General features: G+C 45.8%; 1 protein-coding gene across 2 annotated transcripts; it reads right to left on the bottom strand.

Moving 5' to 3' along the window:
- Window positions 1-4,038: 4,038 nt before the first annotated feature.
- On the bottom strand, window positions 4,039-10,773 carry LOC123156360 (cysteine-rich receptor-like protein kinase 2). 2 transcript variants are annotated; one of them, XM_044574500.1, is made up of 8 exons: window positions 10,642-10,773; window positions 10,393-10,513; window positions 10,132-10,281; window positions 9,464-9,725; window positions 9,111-9,330; window positions 8,894-9,020; window positions 4,675-4,887; window positions 4,040-4,567 (listed from the first exon to the last, which is right to left on the bottom strand). In XM_044574500.1, the coding sequence occupies exons 3-8, from the start codon at window positions 10,270-10,272 to the stop codon at window positions 4,070-4,072; spliced, it is 1,461 nt and encodes a 486-aa protein (XP_044430435.1). In that variant the 5' UTR covers window positions 10,273-10,281; window positions 10,393-10,513; window positions 10,642-10,773; the 3' UTR covers window positions 4,040-4,069. The 2 variants fall into 2 exon arrangements, with proteins under 2 accessions (XP_044430436.1, XP_044430435.1); XM_044574501.1 differs by lacking the exon at window positions 10,642-10,773 and having other exon boundaries at window positions 4,039-4,567; window positions 10,132-10,276; window positions 10,393-10,634.
- Between the last annotated feature and the right edge of the window lie 1,764 nt (window positions 10,774-12,537).

Raw genomic sequence — 12,537 nt, 5'->3', positions numbered from 1 at the left:
AGTAGACATAAATGAGTCATTTGTTGGTCCAATGTACCGACAAAAATTGAGCTTTCGGTGATGACCCTTTACATTTAATCGCACTGTTTCAAATAGCCCGCTATAGCTCCGCTATAGCACGCTATAGCGTTTATAAAAGGTCTTGCGCTAAGAGACTTTGGTCCAAACAAATGAACAAACATTTTAAATAGCGTGCTATAGCGGCTTTGGTCCAAACAAATGAACAAACATTTTAAATAGCCCGCTATAGCTCCGCTATAGCACGCTATAGCATTTGAAAGAGGTCCGGCGCTAAGATGCTTAGCGCGCTATTTAAAACTTTGTTTAATCGTGGTACTTCAAATAAAGTACTACGACGGAAAAAAGTCTTGGCTGTCGGCAAAAACTTCAACATTATGGTACGGCTCCCATCGACCATCACCAAACATAGACTTTTCCTTCTATTTGGCAATCAACGTACTTACGAACTAAATGCTTCGGCCACAAGCATCTTCCTGATGCAATGGGCAAGCGTCCATAATTTTCTTTCTTTATCCAAAATACTAGCAGAAGAAGCAATAGAGGTAACTTGCCTGCGTGTCAGAGTTCCAAATCTGAACACCACCAAATCGGTGACCGGTTATAATCCTGTATCATAATGAGGTATTAAAGCAGGATAAACACATCCAATGCACTGACTTGAAAAGGAAGATTAAAGATTAAAATGTGAATATTATCCTACACACTTACAATGGCTCTGTCTGATGTGCATCCATACAAACGAACCCACCAACTGCATCATCTGTAATCTGACCAAAGAACATTCCGGTCAACACTAGAGAAACCACCACCAAGATGGAAGGTCTTGGAAAGAGAAGAAAATGAAAACCCGAAAACAAATACCTCTATTAAAGGTTGGATTGTCTGCTACGTCGTCAATGCATCAAAGACAAACAAAAGGAAGCATCAGTACAATTCAACTCGTCACTAAAGAAGCATTATTCCAATGCCACAACACAATTACACTCAGATGAATTTAGTTGGGATCTCTCCCTACCTTGACCATCTATCTTACAGAGTAGAGTAAATTAGAAGGAACCCTCTTTCGTTTTATCTCACACATAACAATGATTTGCCGTGAATCATCACGCGAAGGCAACCACCCACAAGCCACCTGAGCAGCACGAGCGACTAGCAGCGCTAACACCAATAGGTCCGCTCATGCAAGCGCCTGCACTCCTGGCATTGATGTACGACCCGCCGGCGGTGGACCGCAAGGTGAGAGGCACGTCATCGGCGGTAGGAGTTGGCACGAGTCCAGCGAGCACGGCGGCATAAACATGTCTATCGAGCCATCCGTGACCTTTGCTGTGATGGAGCATGACACGATGCTGCCGCTCTTCACGGCACGACGACATGTACTTCTACAACCACCACTTCAAACCTCACAATGCTAGCGCTCAGGCGTCAGATGGTGGCGCTGCTGGCGCTGAAGGTGCCGAGGAGGCGAGGACGCCAATTAATTGCACCACCTCCAGCTCGTCAGCATGGGCTGCCACCTGGTTGTGTCGCTGTGTTGTCTGGCTTCCTCCCACACTTGTGCGGCATGTCGGCCAAGTTCCTGGATGCTGACAACTGACAACGAGGCCGCCGTAGTGTCGCCCGCTGGCCCGCGAAGACTAGGATGGTCTACATGGAGACCATGGCCAACCTGACGCTCGCCATGCCAACATCTGCATGCTTGCACGCGTCGCTTGGGAGTACCCCGACGCCCACGGTCATGTCGCCCGCCCGACTCAATGCCAACAACAACGTCATGGCCCCCATAACAGGACGCAACATTTCCAAAATTATCAGCAGATGCGCGGTGCACGCATGTTTGCCACGTTTGCTGAACGTTCGCTCGACCTGGTGCAGATGGTGCTGGATGGTGAGTGCCGACCAAACTGCGCGCGAAGCGCGGATGGAGCTGGCTGGTGAACCCAAACTCTGGTTTGCCGTGCGCTTGTCTTGGTGCGAGCGGACCTGGTGAGGTCCTACAGAGTACTCGGCTAAATGGTCGAGGCCACCTGAAGAGATTGGGGATCAAGCTCCATGCGGTAGATGTCCGAACTGGCAGCGAAGGGCTCTGGGAAGAAGAGATCATGCTCGCGGACGCGGAGATAATTAGGTTGAGAGACTAATATTCATATGGGGCAGAAAGCAAAAGAAAAGAAAACTAGGTTGTCGAACAACAAGTGAAGGTTTCTCAAGAACTTGATCGATCACCGTGGCCAGAGACGCAGCGGGGATACCGAGTAGCAACAAGCTGGAGACCGATCAGTGCTGCAGATGCCATGATCGACTACGCTAAGGGCTCCCACACCACGGAGCTTCATTCGGGACGCACCCTCTTGTCACTGGACGAGCTCCAAGTCTCCGGCCTCAACCCCACCCAATTCTAAGCTTTTAGGAAGGATACGGCGGAGAGGTGGATGAAGATGATAGGTAGGGCCTATAGTTTCTTTTGAACCGGGCATAACCCCTTTCCATTACTGTGACATAACGGAAATACAACAGTCCAAAGAAGGAAAAAAAGGGAAAAGCGAGTTCAAGCATCGTCGGGAAACCCACTGTGGGCACTCGCCATCGAGATTACCCACCGTGGGGCGAAAACCCGACGACACCATGATACCAGTATCTAGAATCCCAGGCCTACAGCCCCAACAAACTCACAGACTGCTCACCACAACTGAGCAACAAAAGACTAGGCCCACGCAGGGGTAGAGTTTAAACAGGACAGAACAAGTAGGGCCTATATGTCCACGTCAGCTTAAAATCCACATCTGTTGCCAACTCAGCTTGACAACCAATGGTCACCGGTTAGTTTCACAGTTAAAAAAAGCTAATCGATGAATTAGTGTTATGTGTCACGACACTACCATGACAGGAGTGGTTAATGACTATTGACTTACCTCATTTTGTATAGTAAAATTTGAAATAGTAGTACCTGGTAAGTTTTGGATTGATTGGTACAACAAGCTACATCTATGTTCTTTATTTTTCGTATAATACAACTTACTATTAAATCAGTTGGAAAAAATGACTGGATGTGATGTTTATTTTAAGGACCCGATAAGTGCCATACGTGTGGCACGAACACATGGCAACTCCGAACGTTTTTTATGGCAAGTTTAGTGACACGAGGCAACTTTAGTTGTCAAGCATGACAACTTTCTTTTCGGATGGCAAGCTTCATTTTTTTGTGCTTGTTTTTTTCTTTTTGGATGGCAACTTTAGTTGTAAAACACATTAGGGCCGGAGTGCTTCATGGCACACGGGTGCCATTTATCATTTGGGTATTTTAATTATCCAGTAATCAACTATGCAATAAACAATTATTTATGCCGAACATAAATCAAATAGACATATTCTTTCTTTCTGGTGCATTATATGGTATGTACTGTTTTGATCAAACAAGGATAGAACACCCATGGTAACCAATAGTTCACTTATTTTTAAATTTCTGCCATGCTGTTACTCTTACTGGCACCATTATTCATTACACAAGTTTCATTTGTACTCCCTCCGTCCGGAAATACTTGTCCAAGGAATGAATGTACCTAGATGTATTTTAGTTCTAAATACATCGATTTGTATCCATTTTTCCGGACAAGTATTTCCGGACGGAGGGAGTACTAGCCAATAATTAACTATACATAGCTTTTGCAAATAAGTTTTCTTTCTTAGTTTACCGATCTCACATGTGTCTCGGTGGCTGTATCACGTGCTGATGCACACACACGCACACAACTGGTGAGACTTGTCAACAAACAAAATTCTGACTTCTCAGCAACATATATTATTTTTATTGTTGATACTACATGAAAGTAAAAGAGGAAAAGATGTGCCACCCAACCTAATCTATTGATTATATTGCGGTACTCTGTATTAAAATAATTTTAAAATATATTGGTCTGGAAGTCTTTTATTTGTTGAAGAAAGCGATATCTCCCAAATTTCATCTACAAAACCACAAAGTTCAGTTCTACTACAAAGCATAAGTAAATATATTTTGATTTGAACATCTATCAATTTGGCACTCCTACAATCAAAGATCATTTGCACTGGACACTAATTGAATAGACAAAGCTTTGCAAGTTAGTGTTCTTAGACAACTCACCACACTGGTTTCTTTACTTGCTTCTTGTGGCTCACAGACGTCAAAAACCACATCCAAATTCACGTCATCAACCACATTGACCGCCTCATTAATGAACCAGTTTGTAGTTATATCCTCAACTGCAAGGCAATCATTCACTTTGGTGCTCCATACAATAAGTTCACTGGCACGATGCATATATCCCGGTGTCTTGCCCTGCAGCTGCATTGTTATCTCAACACTACACATGGATCTTGGCGGCATAATGCCTTTCTGCGGCTGTATGCAGTATGCCAGGGGGCTTGTATTTTTTATGTTGAAGGCAATGTAAGAACCCGTCTCATTGGTTAGCTGAAGTGCGCATGACATCTGTTTGTTAAGCTCAAAAGGAAAATGTAGTTGGAGTGGCTCAATTCCAAGCATATCATCTTCCGAGTAAGGGCTTATCTTCATGAAAAGAGCAGGAGTACATGTATCATATATGTGTTACACACCATACTCAGGGTAAGTAGTCCAAAGCTAACTAATAAGGCCCATGGAGCATACGAGTTTACCTGTCCAAATGTATGTTCATAGGCATTGCTGATCTTTTCATTAGCACCTTCAATTTCTCTTATAACATGTATCATATCCCATATATACGGCCGTTTGGATGGGTCAACTTCCTGGCAGAGTAACCCAATTTGGAGGCATTTTGCTACTTGTTGGTAAACCAATGGTGTTTCATTCCCAGTTTTCTTCCATCTGTGCCTCCATCTCCTAAGTACCTTCATTCCACAAAATGTGACATAGAATAAGTTGAAATGTTCAACAAAAAGAACACAAGCGTGGGGATGATGACACATCAACCAGCTTAGACATGTCTCTCTCATCTACACAAAATTAGACGAGGTGATGGATGCTTAGGACCGATGCAAAAAGAGAGATAAGGTTTTAATTCCCAATATCATCAATAGCGTAAGATCCCATTATCTCTCTCACTCACTCCAAAGATCTTTTGCCAAACCGAGCATCCCATGTGCTTTGCTTTTGCTGTGTGTGTGTGTGAGGAGATATATATATATATATATATATATATAGAGAGAGAGAGAGATGAGAAGGGTTCATATATACAAAGAGGCGCTAGAGACAGTACAGATGGATTTTCTCCCTGCATGCACGTAATGAAGGTGTGGCTACTAATTTGATATTATGAATATTGTTGATTTATATAAAAATTTGGTTTCTAATTTTGTAAGTTTTTCTAGTGATTGTTGAAGCTTCCCTATATAACGCACCCAAACTATGTTCTTTAACACTTGTGAAAATATGGCTGTTATAGAAAAATGGTGAAGGAAAAATCGTAGCATCTCAATTCTCAACTGAGTATTTCAGTTTGTAAAGGAACAAAGGAAGAGGCTCCCTCACGTCGCCTCCTCCAGGACAACCAAGGGAAGAAACCCTAGCCGCCACCGCCGCCACCCCCTCCTCCCTCCCCTCTCCCCTCGTCTTCTCCGGAGGCGGGCGTCGGGAAAGCCCACGTGCCGCCGGTGAAGAGGATGGCAGGGATCTGGCGACCCACGGCCGTAGCGCGGCTACCTAGAGGGGCATTGCACGGCGGTGTAAGATCCTCCTCCTGCGGTTGTTCCTTCCAGCAGCACGGCGTCGCTCTGGCAGCATTGCGGGGATGGCGGACTCGGCAAGAGTGTGAATGGTTTGAGGCACAAGGACCCCGAAGCAGCAGCTCCTGAATCGCCGGCGTTGGCTTATCCTCCGCGGGGGATGACTAGCCAGGAGGCGGCTCCATGTGGTGGAGCGTGGGGGTAGCGGATCACGGTATCCCGAACACAGTTTCATCGCAGGAGGCGCATTGCAGCCGGAGCTATCTCTGAAGTCGACGGCGCTAGATGCAGGAGAACCGCAACCGTTTGGGCTTCGCGAATCGAAAGCCGAGGAATGGCTTCGGATGATGGTGGCAGTTTGTGGCGATCTAGCCGGTTGCGACTTCGGGGAGGTGCGGCTACCAGTGAAAAATGGGTTGACTTTGGTAATTGAGGATGGTGGTGGCATAACCTTGTCAAAGGCAGCATTGCTTCAGTTCTCGTCATCCCACCAGGGCTGCTGGGAAAACCCTTGATCCGGGAGATCTGGATCAGAATCCGGGAGATCCGGATCAGAAGATGGCAGCATGCGGCGCCGTTCCCCCTCCCGGGGGCATCGATTTTTAGAGCAGGTGATGGCTGGAGGGGTGCTGAGGTGGAGCGGCATGTTTCTACCTAGTTGAAGACAGCGAGTCTCGACGGCATGGCGTAATGGGGTCTCGGCACAGACTCATGATGCTGGACGTGCATAGGGCTGTGGCGCTGTCTGGCGTCGCCGGCAGGCCTGGCAAGGTCTATGCATTGACCCCTGTCCTAAAGATGGGTTCACGAAAGAAGGCGACAACGACTTTTGGAGCGAGCAGATGCGGTCCGCGCTAAGTGTCTGCTGAACTAGTGCTCCGGTTTTACATGATGTGAGTAGGTGTAGGTCAAGGCGCCCTGATCATGACCACCCCCATCTTAAAGGTTGTAGGTGTGATGACACTTGTCTCCTAGAAGGTGGCTTCGGATGGATCAATGTTTTATCTCGTAAGGCTTTGTTGAGAAAGTTAGTAAAACTGGTTGAGGCCACGGGTTCAACCTCCTTTTTGAAAGGAAAGAAAAATCAGTTTGCGAAAGCTCTCTTATAAATATATATAGCACAAAAACCTTGATGGTGCTATGTTTACAAGGCGTAAGAATGGGCGGTCCAGAATAGACTAAACGTCAGACATGCACCGTGGCTTTTGGAACCATGATGTCTCATGTCTGATGCAGAACAAGGATATCAACTTTGCATGGGATGCTCCTGAAGCTTGCAACGATTTCATCATGTCACGACGCTTGTTCTGAATCAGCACCGGCATGCGTCAACTTTGTCCAAACCGTAGACAACAAACTGACCCTAATACCACCTTGCTTAGCATCTACGCCTCCAAGAATACTTGTCAAACCAGTACTATAGCAAGCGCCAGAATTCAAACAAGAACTTAACACCTACCAGACTGCATTAGAGATAGCAGTGCTAACACTTGCTACTATAGATTCATATATCACTGATGGGTGCCGAAACCCCGGGACTGACGGTTTCTGGGCCAGTCAGGGATTAAACGTCACTGGTGACTACTTTTACCGTCGATGAAGCAAACCCACCCGCTAGTGGGGAGTAGTTACAAAAACAAAAAACCACGAGCCATCCAGCCATGCCTACTCCATCATCGCTATCCGCAAACCGGGAACAGACAAGTCATGGGGACAAGTAGAAGTTGTTGTGCAAGGATGCCACCAGCGTCACCGTCATCCTCCACATCGTCATAGCCATCATGCTCCCGCGTGTCATGTCAGAACTTTGGATCTCGGGCAGGAGATGGCAGAGGAACCCAGGGACCCACCCCTTGGCATCACCCTTCTAAATTCATGCTCACCTATCGTCGCCCTTCTACGTTCATGCTCACCTACTGACGTTGTGGACGGCAACTTGGGAACCAGCAGGGGCCTTCTCCCCTTCCTGCGTCTTCTCCCATGTTGGAGATGTCGGATCTGAGGCAAGAGATGGCCATTGGTGTAATGAGCCCCTCTGCAAGGTTCGATAGGGTGGCCATGTGCGGTTCAAGGCGAAATCATAAGTTTTCAATGGGGTCGATGCTGGCAAAGATGGTGCCCACGTGCGTGGTTTTCCTCCTTGGAGGTGTTGCAAAGAACTCGCTCACAAGTCACAATTCACTAGGGATGGCGAACAAATTCCATGGTGGAGGTCGGTTTGGGCCGGCATCAGTGTTGTCCACTTCAACGGGGCGCACAGGTGATTAAAACAAGTTGGTGGCATCGGGTTGCCGGTGTTGCTATTCTCCAGGATAACACTCCTGGTCTAGTTTAGCTAGGGAATTTTTCTCATTTGTCACGGTTTTGCTTGGTCGTCCTTTAATCGACAACAACCTTTCTTATATGCGCAGGAGCTTCCTGCCCTTTTGACATGGTCTCGTAGAAAACAGAATAAACAACTTCCAAAACTTGTGTTTTCTAGGAGGAAAAGAATCTTCCTACTAATTTTGGGTGTTGCTAGATCTTAGTTGACTGAGACTTAACCAAGTCTCCGTTGAGTGACATAACGTATAAAAAAGGAAAAAAATGTACAGATCTCTGTGTAAGATCTCATGAATATAGCATCGATTGGGACATAACTAAGTTTCATTCAACTAAAATTTAGCAAAACTAATTAATTTTCGTTGTGGATAAATCAAGTGTGTGGGTGTTCCCTAAATCCACCAAAGTCACATATAAGCAACCTAGCATGGTATGCTATACAATTTTAGCGTGAAGCCGGAGTGGTCCAAGGACACTAGTAAGCTGTGAAGAGACACGGCCGGTGACCCAGGACCACATGGCTGAAAATGTTATGAGCCATCACATGAAGCTACCATCCATCAGAATCAATTTCCTAAATTGTGGTCCGGGTAATTTGTAGCTCAATATCACTATCTGCCAAAGAGTTTACTTTTCCGTGGTGCGCAGATAGGTTTTTGAGAAAGAACATCACATGGCTTATTTTTCTCATCTATTATGTAGTATTATTTTACTAGATATGCATGCCATTCAACGCCATGATATGCAAATTAAGTAGGGTTAGTCAAAAATGTTGTAACAAATATGCAAGCTAGAAAGTTAAGGATATTTTGAAAAATAGAATTGCTATGGTGAGATAAAACCTTCGTACATTGTTATTATTATTAGGGATCGCCTTTTGTCCAGTCACTAGTTCCATAATTATGACACCCAAACTGTACATGTCTGATTTGAATGACATTTTCCCCTGATGTAGGTATTCAGGAGCACAATATCCTCTGCATAAAAGGTCGTATTTCAATGCATTATAACATCAAACAATGTGAGAGTAAATGCAAAGACACATGTTCTTTTGATGCATAGCTTACAGTGATCCATGACGTTCTTCACTCATAGTTTTTGACTTCTCATCAAGTCTTGATAAACCAAAATCTGTGATTTTCGGCGCCATATCGTTGTCTAGTAGTATATTGTCGGGTTTCAGATCCATATGAAATATCTGCTTTTCCTTGTGCAGATGATGCAAACCTTCGCAGATGCCTTTAATTATTTTATAACGTGTATTCCATTCAAGTCCCCTTAATTCATCTGAATAATAGAAAGAGTAGCAGCAAGAATGAATGTTTCCAACAATGGATTTATGCAAGCTATATACTGAACATGAAATGAACGGGAAAAGATAAATAAACAAAGATAACAGCTATCGGATGCAACAACGTACCAGTAATATATTTTTTCAGGCTTCCGTTGCTGATATACTCAAAACAGAGTAATCTTTCTCGTACCTCAGCGTAAATATGTTCTTTCGATCCTCCGGTTGGTATGGCTATCTTGTCTGTGCTAGCACAAAAGCCAAGAAACCGTACGACATTTTTATGTTCAGTGTTCAACAGGCTGTCAACTTCTCGATAAAAAAAGGTCTCATTGATGGTATAGCCGTTCCTTATCCTCTTTACAGCAACATTCCCATTTGGGAGCAATCCCTGTTTAATTTCTCTTGTGAGCATTTAAAGAATGTCTAGCTGAATTTGAAGGTGCTATGCAATAAAGAGATGAAGTGAGTAACACAATACTCACGCCACCACATATTTGGGACTCCCTGACCAACTAATGCATGCGAGCAGGCTTGTGCCATAAAACGCGGGACACCGTGTCTCTATCCTAGGAGTACCACACACAGAATTGTCTTTTTTTTATGGTACAAGAATCTGCCTGATTGACTGACTTCAATGTATACGCAGAGTATCCCAAAAACTAAGGAGTATCTTGGAAATATATGTAACAGCTATATATACTATGATTTTAACTACGGAGGCTCAAGTCGATATAAGAATTTCAAGCATGATCTTAGATGATGATATATGCATAATTTCTGTTAAGTTAATTTACTTTATAAACCGTTGCGAATCCACCATGGCCAATTTCTCGATCATCTGAGAAATTTTCTGTGATACTCTTCAAAAGCTCGAATGATAGATTTGTCGGCTTCTCTCTTCCATCAAGTATACGCTCAAGGGCCTCAAGATCCATGTATCTGCTCTGCAATCCATTTCAGAATATGCACTTTCAACACTAACAAGAAACAAAAGTTTGTTTCTACTAGAGAGCACCATTCCATGGAGAATTGACGTTTGACTAGATCGCTCGTACCTTTCTATAGCAGCATATGGTAGTTGTGCAAGAAAGTTGTCTGCAGTAAATCACTGAAGCGCCAACAAATATTTAGCACAAACCGGAACTGAAACACATTGCCCACTGGTGTAATAAAACCCTGCATTAAATGAAAATAAAAGAAAATTATTGTAAGATTTGTACCAAATTCGATACACACATGACATAATCCTTGTAAAGTTGAGATAACAATATGGCTACAGAGTTTAAAAACCTAATTTGATGTACCTTCTACCCTTTTTCCGCCAAATTAAAAAAGAATGCACAGCTCAAGAAGACCCCGAAGAAAATACATATTTTGCAGCATGTGGAAGCTCCTGGGGATTAATTAATCATGCTTGCATATATTTTGCAGAGCCTTATTGGTGTACAGCATGATACAGGGTAAATTACTTAGTACAGGTGTAGACCTCTACACAAGATTAGGATGATGGACGTGATAGCTGAAGTTTGGGCTATATCGGCTGACTTCCAAATTTACACCATCTACTTCAGATTTAACAACTTGATTAGGGTGGCATGTCAAGGTGGACACGGTCCGGGCCGGTCCGGTCCCTGACCGAGCCGTCCTTTGGACCGGTCGTCGGCTGTCCGGACCGGACCGGACCGAGCAGGGTCAAGGTCCTGTTTCCAGGGACCGGACCGGCAGGGACGAAGCCCGAGCCGGACCGAGCGGCTCGTTTGGACCTGCCGGAGTTCACCACAGAGCGCGCGCCGGAGCATGGCGACGCGGGGAGGGCGCTGGAGGCAGCGGGGCTCGTCATGAAGATGTCCAGCGACTTCTGTGACTCATGGTGGACGGCACGGCGGCCAGGCAGAGCTCGGGCAGCAACAGCGACGACGAATCTGACACGACGGCCGGTGCACGACGGCCGCTGTACAACGGCGGTGTAGGGCCTCCCGCTTCAAGTTATACCTTCCAGATGATAGATCCGAGCATGGCGCAACCACTAGACATGCTTTCCAGCGTCAGGGAGGCCGGTGGCCGCGCGGATGAACGACGGCGGCGCAGACCAGCGCACGGCCGACGCGCCCACCACGCGCCCGCCACGTAGCTCTGGCCACACGCTCGCCACGCGCCCGCCACGACCTCGACACGCCCCCACCACGCCCCTGCAACGCCCTTGGCACGCCCCCGCCACGCCCCTGCTTCGTCCTGACATGCCCCCGCCGTGCTCTCGCCATGCCACAGCTCGTGTTCGTCGGTCCGCTCGGTCGGCTCGGTTAAAGCCCGAACCGGACCGAAGCTTTGTCTGGCTGGTTTGCTGAGCTTGGACCGGCCGATTTTTTCAGCGGGCCAGGACCGAGCCGGCCCGAGCCGAGCGGGCCACGAGCTGGACCGCCGGACCGGACCGTGTCGTCCACCCTGAGTGGCATGCATGTTGTGGGCCAGCTATAGGTTAGTTGAGCATTAACACATGGGCAAATCTGGAAATGTAATTTTGCTAGTATTATCCCGAGATCCTTTTTAATTGATCGGTGCAAAATCGTGAAATGATCACCACTAGAAGTGTTAGGATTTTTATTTGGTACACACGGGAGCATCAGGCGATGGGGGTGATGAAAAGGAGTAGTAGCCGTTGCAGCCGTGGCAGCGCGTCAGACTAGCAGCGCAGCTGCGTGCACTCCACCCGCACGGGAACCTGAGCTCCACCCCGGGGCACTGGACGCCTGACGCATTGTCCCCACACCTCGCCGGCGCCCGATTTGGGGAAGAAGGGGTGCAACTCGGCCCTCGGGTGAACGAACAGGGAGAAAGCAGGGCGAGGAAATACGCGAGAGCTATATATATCGCCACCGGGGCAAGCCCAATATGTGTTTCCTGCAACCAATTTGGACTGGTTTTAAAAAGCTTCTACGTGTGTTTTTTTTTCGTTTTCTGTATTTGATTCTTACCATATCTATTTTTTATCACAATTTTTGTATACATCTGGACCATTTTTTAGACATGTTGAATATTTTCGAAATATATGGTGTACATTTTTAAGTATTTTATATAATACGTGTTAAAAATTCATATAAATGTCGAACATTCTTCTAAATGATATTGAACAAATTTTACATTGTATAATTTTTTTCCAATAATTGCACAAACAATTTCTGAAACACCCGAACATTCCTTTA

This window comes from Triticum aestivum, chromosome 7B (assembly GCF_018294505.1).
Source record: "Triticum aestivum cultivar Chinese Spring chromosome 7B, IWGSC CS RefSeq v2.1, whole genome shotgun sequence".
Lineage (NCBI taxonomy): Eukaryota > Viridiplantae > Streptophyta > Magnoliopsida > Poales > Poaceae > Triticum > Triticum aestivum.
This window is presented reverse-complemented; position numbering and strand designations above follow the sequence as displayed.